General features: G+C 55.7%; 1 protein-coding gene across 1 annotated transcript; it reads right to left on the bottom strand.

The window, feature by feature from the left end:
* Window positions 1-775: 775 nt before the first annotated feature.
* On the bottom strand, window positions 776-14,302 carry ITM2C (integral membrane protein 2C). Its single transcript, XM_036110146.2, has 6 exons — window positions 14,080-14,302; window positions 6,427-6,567; window positions 4,486-4,674; window positions 3,182-3,292; window positions 2,493-2,643; window positions 776-1,997 (listed from the first exon to the last, which is right to left on the bottom strand). Exons 1-6 carry the CDS (start codon window positions 14,191-14,193, stop codon window positions 1,906-1,908), a joined length of 798 nt encoding a protein of 265 aa, XP_035966039.1. The 5' UTR covers window positions 14,194-14,302; the 3' UTR covers window positions 776-1,905.
* Between the last annotated feature and the right edge of the window lie 5,402 nt (window positions 14,303-19,704).

The following is a 19,704-nucleotide window of genomic DNA, read 5'->3' as shown; positions in this document are numbered from 1 at the left end:
CATTAAATTTCCTTATATTTAACACAACTTCGAGGCCCTCCACTGTCCTATTGACCTTCTCCTTTGCTACCTGTGACTCCTTAATTATGGTAGTTTATAATGCTTAATACCCGAAGGCTGTTCTTTCCCCTTCTGAGGATTTACCGGACCGTTCCCCATGTTGACTTTCCCAAAAGAACTGTCAAATTAAACAATAAAGCCTATCAGTGTTTTAATTGTGATTGCATTGCATGTAGATTGACGTCTGGGCAAGACTGCCTTTGAGAACAAGTGTGTCTGCACTAACCTGAGTCATTTATGTCCCTCACAGGATTATTGAGCCAGACCAGCTGCAAGAGCATAGGCACCCACACTCGCCCGAGGTCCCGCCTCTGGGCTCCACCCGGCCAAAGCTCTGGGCTGGCTCTCCCACCGCCTCCTTCCCTGTAGAATGCGACCCTGTGACTCATGCCAACCTCAGCTCAGATCCACCGGGATGGTTACTAATTGCCTCAAAATTGTGTGGAACACTACATTGTCCTTGTGCTTAAGGACAAGCAATAATGATGTCATCTTCCATGTGGAACTAAATGGGGTGGTTTATGGGCACTTGAAAGAAGCATGACCTTGGGCAAGTTACTTCCGGTCTCCAAACCCCTTCCTCCTCCTTCCTGTAAAAATGTGAATCTACCTGGCTCGGCGAGGTGTGAGGACTGGGGGGACACGGACCCTCCTCAGCTGAACCTGGCAACGTCCCCACCTCTGCCCACCCCTCCCCGCCGCTCCTAAGTCCAAGTCAGAAGTCAAAGATTTTTATTGTTCTACAGACACTTCTGAAAAGGGATCTAGTTGAGAAAATATACAAAGCATTTAAGAGTTTCATCTCCAGAGCGCACCTAAGTCTGACGGAGGCGTTGGAACCTCCTCTTCAAGGCTCAGGGCTGAGAACGGTTAGCATATTGAATGATCAGTAAAAACATGCAAAAGTGAGAAGGAAAAGGAAAAAAAGGCTGCATTCCCCCAAAGCCGAGGGGGGCGGAATTTCAGAACGAAGAGGTGGCAGGGTGTACAAGTACCAGGTGGCTCTCCCTTTCCCCCACATTATCTTCTAAAACAGCTCCAAGCTTGGAGAAAGCAACGAGCCCACCCCCTTGCCTCTGCTCAGCGCTCAGCCGCGCAGGGCTGCCAGCCGACAGGGTGAGAGTGGCCCCCCTCTGTCCCATCCCTGTGGCCATGGCCGCAGAACCCCCATGCTTGTGCTCCTGGGGGGCCAGGGCCAGGGGGGGCCCGGCTCCTCCCTTCTTTGGTTCCACTCGGAGAACGATTGTGCTTGACAGACTGATCCCCACCCGTCACCCCAGGCTCCCGTTGGTGGGCTGAAGGCACTGACGAGCCCTGGGGGGAGCCCCAGGACCCCACCTTCCCTTGTGCTCTGGGTGGGTCCATCCCTGGGCACACTCCCCCATCCTCAGCCCAGACCTGGGAATCTGGACACGGGACTGTCCGAGGAACAAGCCTTGTGGGACTTCCCCAACTGTGCAGACATTTCTGAACACCACACCCCATCCCCTGCTGTCCCCTCGCCCAGGACCCCCACGAGCCTGGCCCCTCTGTCCAGCCCTTCCCCTGGGCTGCCAGCGCAGCTGGGGGCCGGCCCCGGCAGACCCGACTGCAGGACGGTGGTCACGGAAACCACCCCGTGGCGCCCTCCTGTCCTCCAGACCCGGGAGCTCAGAAGAGGTGGGGCCTCGAGAGGTCACGGCTCTGGTACGGGGAGGCGGGCAGGGCTAGAAAGGAACCAGGAGACACGTCACATCTATGGAAAGGTGTCCAAAGTACAAGCTAAGCGAGGGGAAGGAGGAGGGCCAGAGTGGCCAGAAGAGAAACAAGGAAGAGGGCAGGGGTGGGGCCTGGAGGGGGAGGCCCTCACACCACCCCGCAGATGAGGGTCTCCACCACGAAGGTGTTCTCGAAGTGGCGGATGGCGTTGCAGTTCTTGGCCCCTCGCTTGTTGATCCCTGGGAGGGAAGAGAGAATCTCAGTGAGGACTGTGTCCTGGCCGGGCGCTTGCTGGGCCACAGAGGCTACCAGGGGGACCTCAGGACCCTGAGAGGGGGAGGGCGCGAGGGGAGGAAGAGGTGGCCCAGGAGATGACACCCAGACTCACCCGGAGGCAGTGCACTGAAGGGGTGAGAGAGCTCAAGAGCTGGAGTCAGACTGCCCAGCTCTGGCACCTTCCCTGCTGTGTGACCTCAGGAGTGTCACTTAACCTCTCTGTCCCTCCATTTCCTCATCTCTCAAGGGGCAGCAAGAATAACGATGAGGATGACGACAACTTACAGGCTCTTGGAAGGACGTAGGGAGTGTGAACCTGGGCCTGGCCCACGGGAAGTGCTGAGTGACCATGAGCGGCTAGTACGGCTATGGTCTAAGCTCCAGCCAGGCACAGCTGGACGGTGGCCGTGGCCTAGAGCTCAGGGCAGGGGCCCCGACGGGTGGGGCCGGCCACTCACGCCTCCGGGTGGCCCGGCGCCGCAGCCGGTAGGTGTCCTTCCCGCTGCACAGGTGGTAGATGAAGGAGCCCAGGGCCTCCTTGTCGCTGACGTGCTCCGTCACCACCATCTCCTCCTGGATAATGTACGTCTGCGGGAGGTAGGTCCCTCTCTGCGGAGGGGGCAGCCGCAGGGCTGGGTCAGCACGCACGGCTCTCCCACCTCGGGCTCCCCTGCCCGCCACCCACTCCCCTCACCGCTGTCCTGCTCACTCGGGAGTCCCCTGCCACCTGAAGTGCCGTCCACCCCCGTCCGCCTCCCCATCCACAGCCCCCGGGGCTCGCCCTTCGGACGCGCGCAGGCAGTTTCTGGTTGTGCCCTGGTGCTGCATGTGGGGGAGTCTGGTCTCCCTCCCCAAGGGGGGAGTGCTGCTGGGGGGGTTCCCTGCACTGCCAACGGGGAGGGCATGGCCTAGGGGGCTAAGGAAACTGGGCTCTTCGTGAGAGAGGGAGGGAGGCAGAGCACGGTAGGGAGAAGAAAAGGAGAGGCGTTGACTCTGGGCATGGGAGAAAGAAGATGGAGGAGTAGGGGCCAATCTGGGGTGCTGGGCCCAGCTGACAGCAACACCCCCACCGCAGGACCCTCCCTTGCCCCAGGCCTGGCGTCCACGGGGGGCAGCGCCGCAAGATGCCACGAGGGCTCCTGCTCACCTTCACGTTCATGAGGAGCTCCCAGAAGTTTCGGGGGGGCAGCACAATGGTGGTGTTGAGCTCGATAACATAGCACTTGTCCAGGGAGATGTCATGGTAGGCGGTGAGCCCCTGAGCGGGAGGAGGGGAGTGTCAGGCTCTGCAGGCGAGGGCCTGGCCCCGACGGGCCCCTCGGGCCACCAGAGCCACCAGCCCGCCGTGCCAGCGTCACGCGCCCCCGATTCCTGCGCCTCGCCTCGCCCGTGTCTGCGGGAGCTTCCACGCACTACATGAAACACACCAGTGTCCAGCGCCTCAGCTGTTATAAAGGCCATTCTCTGGGGTCACGGGGCTGAGGTGTGGGGAAGACAGTAATGTTCCAAGTGTGCATTTCATCACCCCTGTGAGGTCCTGTCATCCCTGCGGACAGCCTGGACCCTCAGCAGGAGATGCTCCGTCCCTGGCTCCCTGTGGGCTTCAGCGACAAGAATGTCCAGGATACAGAGCGAAGGGATCCTTCTGGAGAATCCCTAGGAAGCTCTGGGAACCAAGTACGGGGGACAGACAGCTGGGGAGTCTGTTTCACTAGCCTCAAAACTGTCGCTGGCAACGGAAGTGTGAAGGGTGGGGGCGCCTGGGGGGCTCAGTCGGTTAAGTGGCTGCCTTCCGCTCAGGTCATGATCTCGGGGTCCTGGGATCGAGTCCTGCAGCCTCCCTGCTCTGTGGGGAGTCTGTTTCTCCCTCTCCCGCTGCCCCTCCCCCACCCCTGCTCGTGCTCTCTCTCAAATAAATAAAATCTAAAAAAAAAAAGAAGTGCAAAGGATGGCTACCTCTGGGGAGGGGGTATGGACTGGGGGAAGGGGCACAAGGGAACCTTCTGGGGTGCTGGCAAAATTCTAAATCTTGATCTGGGGGGCACTGCATGTAGCCTCTGGCAAAATCCACCAAGCTGTACACTTAATGCACTTGATGGTAGGTGTGCTACACCTCCGGAAAACGTCAAGGAACACCGGCCTGGCCCATGATGGCCAGTGTCTGCAGCGGTCAGGTGGCCGAGGAGAAAATCCACCATGGCTGGTTCCCGTTCAGTGATAAACACTGTCTCTATAACAAAGGCAGGGTCTTCAAAATCCTGAGCAACCTAACCCGCCGCCGTCTACTACCCATACTTGCCATCACACAGTACATACTCAAAGGAGGTACTAGGGACACTGGCCTTCTCCTTTCGCTCCTGTTCTCCTCTCTCATGACCCCTGGTGGAAGGGGGGCTCTGGGTCCTCAGGACACCCTTCCACCACTCCTGTCCCAGCCCCGGCCGGCCTCACCCGCTGGAAGTCATGAATGATGTCTGCGGGGTCACCGCCGCCGAACTGGGGCACCGGCACATTGATGCGCTCATAGTTCTCTTCGAGGTAGATCTTCACGTCCTCCTCCAGCTCCATCCGCGTGCGGACCTGGGAGGACAGGGAGTCCTCGTAGAGAACCCCACAGTGGAAGAAGTTGTCTCGGGCCAGCTGGTGGGGGGGGGCGGAGTGGGAGAGAGAGACAGACCGGTCACACAGCGCCCTCGGCATAGCCACCCTGCCGACCCCACCACGCCACGATCCCAGGGCCTTGGCAAGCGGGAAGGGTGGGGCAATGAAACCCATTTCACAGATGGAGAAACTGAGAAACATGGAGAGTCAGGGTGAGCCGGCTCTGCCGGGTCCGAGGTGGACAACTTCCTTGGCTGTCAGGGGCAAACACAGGAGCCCCGGATTGAACTGTCGGTCCCTGTGGGGTGCCCAGGAGGTAGCTCTGTGTCCAACCTCACACAGGTCCCACCGCCTTCCCTGGACCCCAGGCCCCTTGAGCAGTCCTGACAAACACTGAGCCCCTATGTGAACAGCCAGCCAAATCGCCCCCTCATCAAGGGTGGGGAGGCGTGTGACATGACTGAGGCCAAGTGGCTGAGCACGTGGACCAGCGTGCCCACATTGTCCCTCTCCAGGGGCCCCCAGATCTGTGCGCAGACTACCGGCCTGCCATCGGCAGAACTGCCCTTTCTCTGTTTTCGTGTGAGCTCCCCCAGGGGAATGAATCATCACGCGTGAATCGTACTGTCCAGGGCACAGACTCGGAGGCTGCTCTGAGGTGCCCCCATTTCCCAGCAAGTGGGGTGGGGTGAGGAGCCCCAGGGGAGCACAAGTTGGGGCTGGGAACAGAGGGGACCAGGAGCTAGAGCAGGAGGGTCCTAGGGTGCTCAGGAAGGGCCCGCGGGAGGGGAAGATGGGGAAGAGGTGGGGGGGACATGCCAAACAAAAGGGAAGTCGGCAGGTGTGTGGGAGCTGAGGTTTCCAGGGAAAAGTCACATGGAACACAAAAACTCTTCAGTAATTTCCATCACGGAAAAAACGAAGTAACAAAGTTAAAAACCATTGCCTGAGGGTGGGAAGAGGTCACTTGGTCACACATGACTGGCAATTCCCAGCTTCTCTGTCACTCTGAAATTCCCTGTGCATTGCACTTAACGATTATTCTTTTGAGCTTTAACTGAACTACCTTGGTGGCACCGTCTCCCGCCCTAGGTCTGGACTGATCACAAGGTCACCGTGACCATGACTAGTTCTCCCGCCCAGCTGCAGGCCCCGACTGGCTGTGTGAGTACTTAACCCGGGGTGCCAGCATGGGTGGAGGCCACCCCTTGCAGGAGGAGGTGCTGGTGGGTCTGTCCATCAACCCACGGTCTACCTTCCTTGTTTTATAATCCAAATAAACGTCCGAGGAACTCAAGTCCTTAAAGCATGACCCCTGGGCACAGGGTCCGGCTCTGGAGGGATCACAGAGTTCCGATTTCTGCTGGATCTGGGTTTCTGGTGAAAACCCTCCAGGGTGACAGTGTGGGAAGGGGCCACGGATTCCCATCCCGGGTCCCCCACTGCTAACTGTGCTCCTGGGAGAGTTCCCGGTTGGGCGTCAGCTGGGTCTGAAGGCAGGTGAGGGTAGTCTGCCAGGGTCCGCGGGAGTCAGAAGACGGGGCCCTGCTCCCCCCTCCAGGCAAGGGGCCGGGTGGGCTGGCGCATGCCCAGGGAGGCCCCATGGAGGGAGCATGGAGGGTTTCTGGGCTTGGCTGGGCACCCACTCCCACCCGGGGGCAAGTCACCTGCCGCCCCTCCCCTCACAAGCCCCAAGCACCTAGCTCTCACCCGCTCCTGCCACCTCCCTGCAAGCCCCTCTAAACAGCACCTTTCCCTGAGCGCCGTGCCTCCCTCCCCGAATGGCCTCACCTGTGCGAGGAAGAAGTATCTGTAGATGTAGACGGAGGCGAACACAAGGCCCATGAGCAACACGACCATGCCCATCGACAGGTAGCACACGCCGCCCACAGAGCCCCCCTTCTTGTAGCGCTGCGGGGGGGCCCGTTCCTCCTGTGGATTGCAGGGCCGGCTCAGCCAGATGGTGGTCCCGTACCTCCCAGAAGCCTCCCGTCCCTTTCCCAAAGGAGACCTCACCCTGCTGGTGGGGACTGAGCCTTGGGACAAGGCGGGGGGCATGATGGGGACACACAGCATCATCTGGAAGGAATGCCCTGCCAGGGCCTCCCCAGTCTCCTCCCAGGTAAAGATAAACTGAGACCCACATCGAAGCCACGCAGAATGATGCCCTGGGATCAGGCAGGCCCATCTGGATCACCCAGGCCTTTCGTCCTCTTCATTATCCCAGCTGTGACCACAGTGTCACCCTCTTAAACACAGAATGGGGGAAGCAGAGACATGGCCTTAATAATTGCACCAGACCCAGGAACCTGCAGGAATTGGGGTGCACTGGGGAGCTGCTGCTCTGGGCAATGGGGAGCCAGGGAAGGCTTCGGATCCACCCAAATGCGGCAGTGCACAGGGTGGACAGGAACCGGGGCAGTGGGAGGTGGCTTCTGGGCTCCACCAGGAAGGCTGTGGCAGGGAATGGTCACTGGCTGAGGGAGACGGAGGTCCCAGGAAGCCCACGGGGTCCGGGCACGGTGCTGGTCTCCCTCCGGCCAGGCAGCCCTGAGCCTGGGATCCCCGCTGGGCACAGCTCCGCCTGCCGGGGGGGCAGCTACGGCCCCACACTTGCATCTGGCCGGGAGCGTCAAGCAGGCTCTCGGGAGTGGAGCCTGAAGGGTGAAGTCTGGAGGCTTCCGGAAGCCGGGGCGCCTCTGCCAGGAGGGAAACGTGGCCACGGTGATAGTGGCTGCCGTCAGAGAGGCCAGGGCAGGAGGCTCCTGGAAAAAATCTGCTCTGGGGAGCCAGACGGGCTCACGACAGTAGCCTCGGGGCTGCCAAGCAGCAGTAAGTCAAACGGACCTTACTCCCAGCACACATGTCTGGGCTGGTGGACCACGGTGTGTGTGTCGGTCTCAGTAACACTGCTTGACCCGGAGCTCCGGCCTGAGAGTGTCATGATTCAGGCTCTTCAGGAGCTGGGTGACCTGGGCCATCTCTCATGTCTGTGCGTGTCCCCCCACCCCCCTGCCCGAACCCAGGCCCTCACCTATCCTGGGAGCTGTTGCAGGAGCCCAGGTCTGCTTCTGCCACCACTGTCCCCATTCAATCCCTCCTCCATGGGGTCCAGATACAGTCAGGATGAGGGCAGAGTCCAGTCCCAAAGACCCCGCAGCCTCCAGGAGCTGAGGCAGTGTGGGGCAAGGGAAGGAGCTCCAGCATGGAAGCCAGAGGCTTCTCACTCCACATATGCCACGAACTGCCTGCTTAGCCCGCTTTGTGCCATGTGTCCTCTCTCCCTTTACCCTGCGGGCTGGGGACCCAGCTCAGGTCCAAGTTACCTCGGACAGATAGGCCCTTATCTCAGCACGGGGGGCCTGGCCTCGGGGTGGGGCATGGGGCCCAGGCCTCGGGGAGCAATGGGGAGTACCATCAGAGGGGCAAATGCCTCCCTGCTTGGGGCTCTCCCACTCACCCACACCCAGGAAAAGGACAAAAGCCCCTGGAGGCCCCTCCCCTTCCCTGGGCACATCTGTCACCAGACCAGCTAGCCCCCAGCCTCTGCACCATGGGACAGAGAGGTGCCCTGGCCCATCCTGCTCCCCAACACCCCCGCCTGCCCTCCAGGGAGCTTACCTGGCAGGGGTGGGAGGCCAAACCCATTGCCTCAAACTCACCAGCTGAGTGCTGGGGCTCCCACCAACCCAGCCCTGCTGCGGGGGGCTTGTGATCAAGACCAGAGAGGCACCCACCTGGCTGGCATCTGCTCAGCACCCTGGGGTTCCCTAACCAAGGTCCCACGGGGACAGCTGCTGTCACAGGGGGGGCCCACAAGGAGCAAGCCACCCAGGGGCTCCTGCAGATGAGGTGGTGGCCTTTCTGCTCCTCCAGAGTCCCGAGTGGGTCCCAAAGAACCATGGCTGACCTGGGAGACAGGCCAGGCTGCCTGCACCAGCCTCGGATCCTGCCCCTGGGGTGGGACATTTGAGTGCAATGGGGTGAGCAGTCACTGGAAGTTGAGAGGGGCCCCAGCAGGGACTAGGATCCCTGCAAGGGGAGCATTGCAACCCCACCCCCCAGCTTCTCTCTGGAAATGTGAAGACGCAGGGATTAGAGACAAAGAACCTGAAAGCCCTTTGTCAAGGATGAAGTGCTAGATAAAAATAGCAGATCTTTCTCAGCTGAGCTTCTCCTTTGCAGGGCCAAGGCCCTGGACAGCTGCTGAGGTTGCGCACTGGCCATGCTTTCGCTCCTGCATTCACGAAAACCAGAGAGGCAAGCTTGTGAGAACTGTTTTTAAAAAGAACAAAACAAAACAAAGTCAATGGGCCACAAGCGAGAGAGCCTCAGAGCCTGCTCCTCGGCTGAAGTTCACAGACAAGGAGGCCTCAGGTTTTTAAGGCGGTTTTAATGCGGCCTTTCTGCTTCTGGCTGGGGGAGGTGTTTTTAAGGGCCTGGGGAGCGGGTGGGCATGGGGGTGGCTATGTGGCTGAGGAGAAAACGGCCTCCAGGGCGCCCCCTGGGTACCACCCTGCGTCCTTACTCTGTGGGGGTCACTAGGAAGGCTGAGGATCCCCCACCTGTCCTAGATGTGCAGTGGACATGCCCCTCACGCATCTGAGGCTAACACAGCTCCCGATCCCACCCCCCTCCCGATCTGAGGCTCAGCTCCCCTGCTCCCCTCCCCTGCCTGCGCCCTGCTGGAAGGCAAAGCAGGACGGGAGCTTGCCAGGAGGCAGAAAGGGAGCCATGGATGTTTCTGCTTCGAGACAAAAGGGACTTCAGACACCAAGCCCCACACAGGACGGAGGGCCCCTCAATCCTGCCCGGAAGCTGTCACTGCTTACTGGGCCCCACACCACCCAACAGAGAACCTGGGGATTCCTGGCTGTCCGTGGAGAAGCCTGCTTCCTGAGACCCCCCCCAGATGCTTCCCTTGTCATGCTGGCGACCCAGGGAAATGCCACCCCCCCCACATGGAGCAGCCAGGCCTTTGGGGGGGCTTCCATTTAGAAAGTAGAAAAACACTGCCTACTGTTTCCAAGGCAACTGGGCTTTCTGAGCAAAGTGCCTCGCTGAGCACTCGTGTGGGGCACGTGAGCCGGCCGGCCGGGGCCGACAGGGGCCTGGGCCTCCCCTACCCGCTGCACTGAGGCCCGCAATGGCTCATTAAACGGGTTAGCAAAGCCAGGGCCACAGCGGTCAAGGGGAGCCCAGCCAACTGGAGCATTAACTCAGCGGACTCCCACGGCTCCTGGGGAGCCCCCCAGCTACAGTTCCTCGGTAACAATGTCCAAATTAACTGCAAGCGGATTAAACTACAATTGCAGGCTGCTGGGAGGAGGTTGGCAGGGAGCCAGAAATGCACTTGCTGCATCCCAGGCTGACAGCTGGAGGGGGAGGGGTTCTTGCCTGGCCCTCCTGGGCTTCATCTCCCCTCAGCATCTCACTTTCGCAGGCTGCAGACCAGGTTCAAGGTCACTGATGTGTTGTGTGAGAGAGACAGACAGACAGCCCGAGCGGGGCTGGGGGGAGTGGGCATCGGAGCACAGAGAACTGGGTGAACTGTGGCCAGGTGAGGGCACAATAGGCCCAGACCGCTGGGTACGTGCCCACAGGGAGTCATGGAACCCCATTCCTGTCGTGCGGCTCGGCGTGAGCCGGTGGCTTGGGCTCACGCCGGGTGAGGAACCGCATGGACCCCCGAGAACTCCCGCACCACCCTCTGCTCTGCGTCTATTCGGTTCCTGACAGTCAAGATGAGACTCCAGAGAACAAAGGCTCCGAAGGATGAGCAGCAAAGCGGGCTGCTGGAAGAGCTCTCCTGGGGGACAAACTTGGAGAGTGTGTGTGGGTGTTGGGCGGTGGGGGGGGGGGAGCCGGGCTGCGCTTCCATGATTTTACCATAAACAGTTTTTTTTCTAAGAGGAACTCAGCCTCCCTGGCAGTCGGCTGACAGCCTTGAAACATGCAAGGACTGGCCCAGAAGAGCGAAGAGAAAAGAGAAGGAAATAGGGAAGAGAAAAGCCACCGTGGTGTGTTCAAAAGCCCAGGCCCCCCGGGAAGGCCCAGGGCAGGCCAGGGACGGGACGCCCGGAAGCACCCCACCCCCCCGCTCTGGGGCAGGACCAGGGGCAGGACCACCTTCCTACAAAGGTCCCTCACCGGGCCAGCGGGTACTGGGGCACTGGGGCAGAAGCACTCCACGCCCGGCCAGGTCCGCCTTCCCGGCTGGCAGGGAACCCTCCCCCAACCACTCCGGGAGACCCAGCTCCCTCCCGCCAATGGCCTGAGGCCAGGACGCCGAAAGTGAAATCTGATCCCCAGGTATGCAGGCTGGGGGAGGGGGCGACGCAGGAGTCATTAATCAAAGGCAAAGCCTAGGAGAAAATTAGCCAGCGCTGAAGAGAGGATGGTATTGAACATGTCTGTCTCTCTCCTCCTGCAGCCCCCCAAGCCCAACAGCAGCCCCCCAGCTCAGTCCGGTCTGCACATGCCTACACCTGGCTGTGTGTGTGTGTGTATGTGTGTGTATGTGTGTATGTGTGTGTGCGCGCGCATGCACTCTGGCACAGGCAGATGGAGGGGAGAGTGGGGCTGGGTGGAGAGGTGCAGGGCTGGCCGGTAGGCCTCCAAAGGGGAAGAAGGATCTAGCCAGCGCATGCCAAGAGGGGATGCTTCCCGGGCAGCCCACTTTCCAGGCTGGCTCCCCGCCAGTCGCCCATCAGCACAGGCTTCTCATTACCTCTGAGGCAAGCGCCAAGGAGAGGGTGGGCAGCTGGAGGCCCAGCTGGGCCCCCACCCCCATCCCTTCCCGGCCCACTGAGGCACTTCCTCCCAGCAGCAGGTCTGGGGACAGAATCCTCCTTGTATTTGAGTTTTTGCTCAGAGGCAGGGGGGAGCCCCGCCATGAGGGTGCTGCGCTGCTTCACCCTGGCCCCCTGGGGCTGCACGCAGGTGGACATTTTCATGGAACAGCCACAGGGGAGCTCACTGCTGAGGGCATTCACAGGCTCATTCCCCAAGTGGTCCTTCCAGGGCTTTATATCCGGTTTGAGTCCAGTTCAGTAACCAAGGAGGGTTCTCAGGTCCCCTTCAGCCAGAAGAAACCTTCTAATAAGCTTTCCTCTGCGTCCCCATCAGCATGGGGCAAACCTCAAATGCTCTGTCTTGATAAAGGAGAAGGCTGGTCCTCCCAGTCGGGCCTGCCTGTCCACCCACCGTCTGCTTCAGTGCCCTACTAAATGGTGGCCCTCTGTCTGAATGCTTGGCACCTGCTGTGCTCACCGCCAGAGGCAGGAGAGGGGGGCTTGAGCCACACCCTGGTTACTGGACACGGGAATGTGCCCCTTGGCCAGGTGAGGGCACAACAGGCCCAGAGCAGTGAACTCTCCCCCCACCCCCCAATTCCAGTAGGCGACTAGCAGACCTGACACGGAACGTCCAAAGCCCCCTCTGTATCACCTCAGGGCCTTGGGGAGCTATGATCGTTTACTGATACGCAGTTCTGTCCTAGAGGTACCAGGATTTTAATCCTCCCCCTCCGTGCCAAATTAAGACAGCCAGGGGACCCTGTGCAACTAACAAGGTTTGGGAGGCAGGCTCACGGCCATTACAAACAGCACCGGGAAGATGTTATTTCCATTTCACGCTGGGTGAGAGGGAAGAGAGGATGCTGGCTTTCAGCGCCAGAAGCTGGGTATCAGTTACTACCCAGGTGATGCGAGTACCTGCCATCCAGCCCCACGCCATCGGCATGGAGAATGTGCCGCTCCTGTGAAATTTGGTGGACCTTCTCAGGGTTTGAATTACATCCTCCTACTGCCTGGTTGGTCCTCCCTTCTGCTGGAATCCTACAGCCCTCAGAGGCAGGGTCTGAATTCCAGGCCTGAGCTGGGGAGCAGGCCCTGGGAGAAGAAAGGGGCAAGGTCCCAGCCCTGCTCCCTCCCTGGGCTGAGAGGAGCAGAGGAAGCTGGTTCCTTGGTGAAGGGAGGAAGGAAGCTTGAAGAGACCCTTGCAAACTTTTAAAGCTGCAGACCATGGGCTTCAAATATGGAATGCCCCCTGCCCATTTAACATTGGAGGAAGATGGAGTTGCTCTCTTTGGGGGTGCACAGCAACCCCCAACCCAGCCCAAGTGGTCCTGGATGATGCAGTGACCACATCCGGACAGGGGAGGGCTCCTCGGTGCATTCCTCACTCAGGGTCTTTGCTCGCGATGTGACACCACCCACCTCTGAAGCCCCTCTCAAGTGTCCCCTCTTTCTCCGCCTGCACACCCCCCCCCAATACTCCGGGCAAGGTTGAATCTGAGCCACAAAACTTGGGGAAGGACCCTGGCGCTGAGAAAGACTCATGAGAAGCCCGCAGCGGGCAGAGAAGGGGAGTGGACAAAGACTTTGGAAGTCCAGTCTAGATGCGACCGCTTGGTGCACCCCAAGACCGCCAGAGACTAGGGCTACGTGGACGCCTTTGCCGGAGCACAATACAGCCTGGCTGGACCAGCTCTCCTTCCCCTCCCCGCCCGCCACGCGTCCTGCCCTCTCCGGGTCAGACTCCACGCAGCTCAGACAGTTTTCCACTGGCGGAAATGCCTTCTCTCCCCCCGGCCGGAGGGAAGGGGGAGGAGGGGGGAGGACGCCGGAGGGGGCGGAGTGCACCGAGGCCCGCCCCCACAAAGAGCCTCCGGGATGCGGGAGAGCACCGGAGCAGGGGGGAGCCTCCCTGCGGGATGGAGGGAGCTGCCCAGAGCGAGAGCCCGGAGGGGAAGGAAGAGGGGAGCAGGGAGGTCCAGACGGCAGGGGGTGGGGTGAGATCTGGGCACCTCCAATCCCAGACATGCAGCCGGGCCGATTCTGGTTTATTTCCATTTTCTGGTCCACCAATTCAGGTGCAGACCAGCAGCACATTCCCGGCCCCCCGCAGGCCCCCGTTTGGGAGGAAATCAACGGCCCCTCCCCCTTCGTTGGCACCGGACTCTCTCCCCCCCCCGCCCTCTCCCCAGCCACTCCCCACCAATCCTGACCCATCTCCCTACTTTGGGGAAACAACGTCCAACCCTCCTCCCATCCCCCACCTGGGGCTCGACTCTCGGCCCCTCCCCCTTGATTAGAAACAGACGCATACCCCCCACCAGCATTCCTCCAACTTCTTACCCGCCCGTTCCCCGGTCTTGGGGCCAGCCGCTTAGGGCCCCTCCACTTTGGGAAGAGACCTCGAGCGCTTCCCCACCTGGGGACCAGCGACTCGGACCCCTCCCACTCTTCGGACTTTTGCTTTCGGCTGCCGCTTTCGGAGAGGACCCAAGCCCTCTCCCCACTTTCGGATGGAGGGCCCATTCCGGACCCTCACTCCCTCCGGTCACGGCTCCGGGACCCCGATGCGCCTCGAGCAGTTCCCGGGGCCCTTGGGGCGCGCCTCGCCCCCCGACTCCAGCCTGAGCCCCCCGGCCCCTCTTACCCGAGCGGGCGTCAGCAGGATCTCGGCGGCCGGGGCCGGGGCCGCGGCCGACGCCTTATCGGCCTTGTCGCCCTTCATGCCGGCCACGGCGGGCTGGAAGCTGATCTTCACCATGGCTGCGCCCGGCCGCGCGTCCGCCCTGCAGCCTCTGCCCGAGCAGCCGCGATCTGGGCGACCGCCGCTCCCCGCTCGGCAGGCACCGGAAGTTTGGCTGGTGTTCGCGTCCCTTTCCCTAACCCCGCCTCTAGTCCGCCCCGCCCCCCCCCCCCCAGCGGAGGGCCTCGGCGCCCGCCGCGCCTGCGCCCCCTTCCCGCCCCCGGGGCGCGCAGTGACCCCTGCGGGGCGCGCCGCTCCCACCGAGGGAGGGCTGAGGTTTGCTCACGCACTCTCTCAGTCAGTCAGTCAGTCACTCGCTCACTCACTCACTCCATTCATCCACCCACCATCCGTCCGTCCGTCCGTCCGTCCGTCCATCCATCCATCCATCCATCCATCCATCCATCCATCCATCCCTCCATCCAATCAGGCATGGACTCAGCCCCTTTCGCAGCCTTATCCCTTCCATCTTCCTCGCCAAGACCAGCGTCCCCATAACACTGTCTTTGTTAAAAGTGTTTGTCCGGCAAATACAGCTTCTAGACAAATTCCTCATCTCCCCTCCCCCACTTCATACCCTCCTCTTTGGAAATGCTGCTGCCTCCACTGCACCTGCTCTCATTGCTCCCTCCCACCGGTCCTGGGCCCAGGAGGAGGCTTCAAGGCCAGGTGCCTAAGTGCCTGCATCCTGCATCCAGCCACATCTCTTTCATATTCCATCATCCTTTTTCCTTCATTTTTCATTCCTGTAGAATCTTCCTGAAGGTCTCTGGGGACACGCGCTAAGGATGCTGGGAGTAGAGAAATGAGGGCAGCCTGCAGCCTCAGTTAGTGAGTGACCAGCCCTGTGGCCCGTTTCTCCCCTATCCAGGAGGGCCTAGTGTGGCAGGAAGATCTGCCGGGTGGGTGACTGGAGGCTTGGGTTCAAGACTCTGCCCCTGCAAAGTACCACTGGGATTGTGTAGGACCAGGGGCTTGTGTTACTGGAGTGTCTCTTGGCACCCAAACCCTGGATCTTTCCTTACTGTCCCTGGTCCAGACTGGACTGGGGACAACACCCAGCAGACTACACATAGCCTTGGGCTGAACACCAGCTTTTGGTTCTGCAGTTGAGTTGACTGGGGAAGGCAGGGGAGTCTGAGAGCTTGTTGAGGATAGTCGGAAGTCCTCCACTGACCCTTCCTACATGTCAGGTCTTGGGTGGCTGCCTTGAGCCCTAGGTGTCCACATCCCAGACTCCAACATCCTGGTTCAGATCTTGGATGAACCTATCAGCCTTGAGGACAGACAGCTTGAGAAGGAAGATTTAACTGATGCTAAGGCCACCACCCTAGGAAACTGGGAGAAGGAAAGGGAAGGTAGAAGAAGATGGTTTGGAGGCAGATGAATGTGGTTTGGACAAGAGCCAGAGAAGAAGGGGCTATGGACTCTTGTTAACCACCTCCAAGGACTCCTAGTTGAATCTTGCTGTTTGGAGACGTTAAGTCCCAGCCCTTGGTTAGATTCCCACCCAGCATCCCCAACATACATTCCTCCATTCAGAAAGTGTTTCCCAAGGGCCCCTGCATGTCAAGCATTGTGTTAATCCCTGTGGCAGAAGATAGAAAGCCCTAAGATGCAACCCGGCAACCAAGGACCTAATCACATTCAACCTTCCACCTGCCAAAGTCTCATAATGTTTATGAAATTTACCCACAATGCTTTGTTCTTTTTTATGGCTGAGTAATATTCCATTTTGTTAATATACTGCAATTGTCTGTCTGTTCTCCTGGTTATGGACATTTGGGTTGCTTTCGGTCTTTGGCTATAATGAATAAAGCTGCTGTGAACATTTCTGGACATAGCATTTTTTGTTGACATTTGTTGTCATTTTTCTTGAGTAAATAGCATCACAAAGAGTGAGATAGGAACGGTCCACTCCAGCAGATAGGCATATTTTATCACATGGCTTTGGTAAAGTGAACCAATGTTTAGTTGGTTTGGTTTTATTCTTGTGTTTAAATTCTCCACAGATATTGCATCCCCTAGTTGCCTGGCCTGGGGCAGATCATTCATACCACCCTGTCCCCCACCTCGGTATACTACTGCTTAGGAGTGGAATTTTATCATTTTATACTCCCACCAGCAATGTATGAGAGTTCCAGTTGCTCCACAATTTCACCAACGTTTGGTGCTGTCAGTCAATCTAATTTTAGTAATCTTAGCTGATATAATCTTGTTTTGTTTTTGTTTTTGTTTTTAGTGAGGGAGGGGGGAGGGGCAGAGGGAGAGGGAGAGAGACAATCTTAAGCAGGCTTCACGCCCAGCATGGAGCCTACAGGGGGCTCAATCTCACAACCCTGAGATCATGACCTGAGCCAAAATCAAGGGTTGGTCGCTTAACCCACTGAGCCACCCCAGGTGCCCCCTTATTGTGGTTTTAATTTGCATTTCCCTGATGACTATGAGTGTTGAGCACCTTTTCTTATGGTATTGACCATTTGTATACCTTCTTTTGTGAAATGTCTGTTCAAGTCTTTTGGTCATGTTAGAGATTAGATTGTCTTTTTTATTATTGATTTGTAGGAGTTCATTGTATGAATATGCATTTGTAGGAGTTCATTTTATGAATACAAGCCCTTTATCGTATATATTTATTGTGAATATTTCCTCTCAGATTGTGGCTGGTCTTTTCATTTTCTTAATTTTGTCTTATGATGAGCAGAAGTTTACAGTTTTGATACAGTTTAATGTATCAATTTTTAATTTTATGGTTAGCACTTTCAGGGTTTTGTCTAAAAAATCTTTGCCCACCCTGAAATTTTGAAGATATTTTATTCAGTATGATTTCTTCTAGAAGCTTTGTAATTTTAGGCTTTACATATAGGTCTATGATCGATTTTTAGGTGTTTTTTTTTTTTTTAATGTATAGTGTAGGGTAGAAGTTAAGGTTTTGTTTTGTTTTGTTTTCTATATGGTTATCCATATAGAAATGTTCCAGACTCATTTGTTTAATGAAATGGAAGCTCCATTTTCCACTGAATTGCCTTGGCACTTTTGTCAAAATCGGTTGACAATTTATATATATGTTAGTTTATTTCTGGACTCTGTTCTGTTACATTCTTCTAGTTTTTTTTCTACCCTTATGCCAATTCACACTATCTTGACTGTTGTAAATTTCTAGTAAGTCTTGTAATCAGGCAGTGGAAATCTTTTTCTTCTTTCTCAAGATTATTTTGGCCCTTCTAGATCCATAAAATCTTTAGAATTGCCTTGTCAGTTTCTATAAAACAAATTGGGTTCGAGTTGAATCTAGAGATCAATTAGGGGGAAATTGATGTTTTAACAATATTGAATTTAAATCCATGAACATGGCGTATCTCTCTGTTTTGTTTAGCTTGTCTTTAATTCTTCTCACCAAGTTTTGCAGATTTTAGTGCAGAGGTCTTATATATCTCTTGTTAGATTTATGCCTAAGTGTTTTATGTTTTTGATATTATTGCATTTATTACATATGTCATCTTCCAATTCTTTACTGGTAGCATATAGACATACAATTGATTTTGGAAAATTGATCTTGTATTTTGTAAATTTAATATATTTATTTGTCACAGTATTTTTTATAGATTCCTTGGGCTTTCTAATATATATTCATGCCATCTGAGAACAAAGACAGTTTTACTCCTTTTTCTCAATCTTTATGACTTTTATTACTTTTTTTTCTAGCCTCATTGGTTAGGACTCTAGTAGTGTCGAATAAAAGTGTTAAGGGTAGATATCCTCATTTTTGTTTCTCATCTTAGGAGTGAAAATGTCCAGTCTTTCACCATGAATGTAATTTAGTTGTAGGTTTTTCATAGATGCCCTTTGTATTAGTTTACCAGGGCTGATAAACAGGCTAACACCACAACTCAGGTGGCTGAAAACAAGAGATTTATTGTTTCAAAGTTCTGGAAGCTCTAAGTCTCAAATCAAGGTTTCAGGGGCACCTGGGTGGCTCAGTCGGTTAAGCATCTGACTCTCAGTTTCGGCTCAGGTCATGATCTCATGGGTTGTGTGTTGTGGGATTGAGCCCCATGTTGGGCTCCGAGCTCAGTCTGCTTGAAAAGTCTCTTCCTCTGCCCCTCCACCTACCCATGTTTGTGCGAGTGCGTGCATACACACACACTCTCTCTCTCCCAAATAAATAAATGCATCTAAATAAATAAAATCAAATCAGGGTTTCAGTAGGGTTATGCTTCCTCTTATCCCTATAGGGGAGAATCCTTCCTTTCCTCTTCTACCTTCTGCTATTTGTTGGCAACCCTGGCATAACTTGATTTAGAGACACATCACTCCAATCTTTGCCTCCATTATCACATGGCTTTCTTCTGCCTATGCCTCTGTTTTCACATGACACTTTCCTCTTCTTGTAAGAACACCAGAGTCATATTGGATTAGGGCCCACCATGATGACCTCATCTTAACTTGATTATATCTGAAAAGACCCTATTTCCAAATACAGTCACATGTACAGGTTGTTAGAAATTCAACACATCTTTTTGGAGGACACAACTCAACCTGTGACATCCTTAATCATATTGAGGAAATTCTCTTTTTTCCTAGTTTGCTGAGAGTTTTAATCATGAATGGGTATTACGTTAGGTCAAATACATTTTCTTCACCTATAGAAGTGACCATATGAGTTTCATCTTTTATTAGAAATTGTATTAATTGATCATTGAATATTAAAAGAGCCTTGCATTCCTGGGATAAACCTTACTTGGTCATAATTACTTTTCATATATTACTGGTTGATACTTCATTAAAATTTTTTGGTTGTTGTTTGTTTTGTTTTTTTATCTATGTTCATGAGGGCTATCAGTCCCTCTTTTCTTGTAATGCCAGTTTTTGATATCAGGGTTATGCTGACTTCATACAATGAATTAGGGAGTCTTCCATCCTCCTTTTTTTTTTTTTTCTGAGAAAGTTTAAGTGAGATTGGTGTTATTACTTCCTTAAAATATTTGATATAATTCACCAATAAAGGCATGGGGATCTGGAATCTTTACTATGGGAAAACTTTTAATTATGAATTCAACTTCTTTAACAAATATAGTACTATTAAGATTTTCTATTTCTTCTTATGTCAGTTTTGGTAATTGCACCTTTGAAGGAATTTGTCCATGCCATCGAAATTGTCAAGGTGGTGACATTTTAGTGGAGAGGTCAGTGTGCAAGGTCAGAACCCTCAGCAGGCCAGAAGAGAGAACCCTAGACCAAGGCCTTTGCCTGGGCTCTTTCAGCACACTACGGAGAGTAAACAGATAAAGCTGGCCTGGTGATCATTGTGCCATCTGTGAAGGGAGAACAAGTGAAACATTCTTGGGAGTTTATTCACCACCTGAAAATTCTCATAAGGGAGCAATGATGTGCACATAAGTTTGGCTTAAATTTGTAAGGGCTTGGACCCCCTCCCTCCTCAAAAAATTTTAATCTGTTTAGATCAGTAGTTCTCAAAGTGTGTTTTGGGGACTCCTGGGCATCCCCACAACTCTTTCTGAGAATTTG

Source organism: Halichoerus grypus, chromosome 4, assembly GCF_964656455.1.
Source record: "Halichoerus grypus chromosome 4, mHalGry1.hap1.1, whole genome shotgun sequence".
Classification (NCBI taxonomy): Eukaryota; Metazoa; Chordata; class Mammalia; order Carnivora; family Phocidae; genus Halichoerus; species Halichoerus grypus.
Note: the sequence above shows the minus strand (reverse complement) of the source record. Positions and strands in the feature narration are given on the sequence as shown.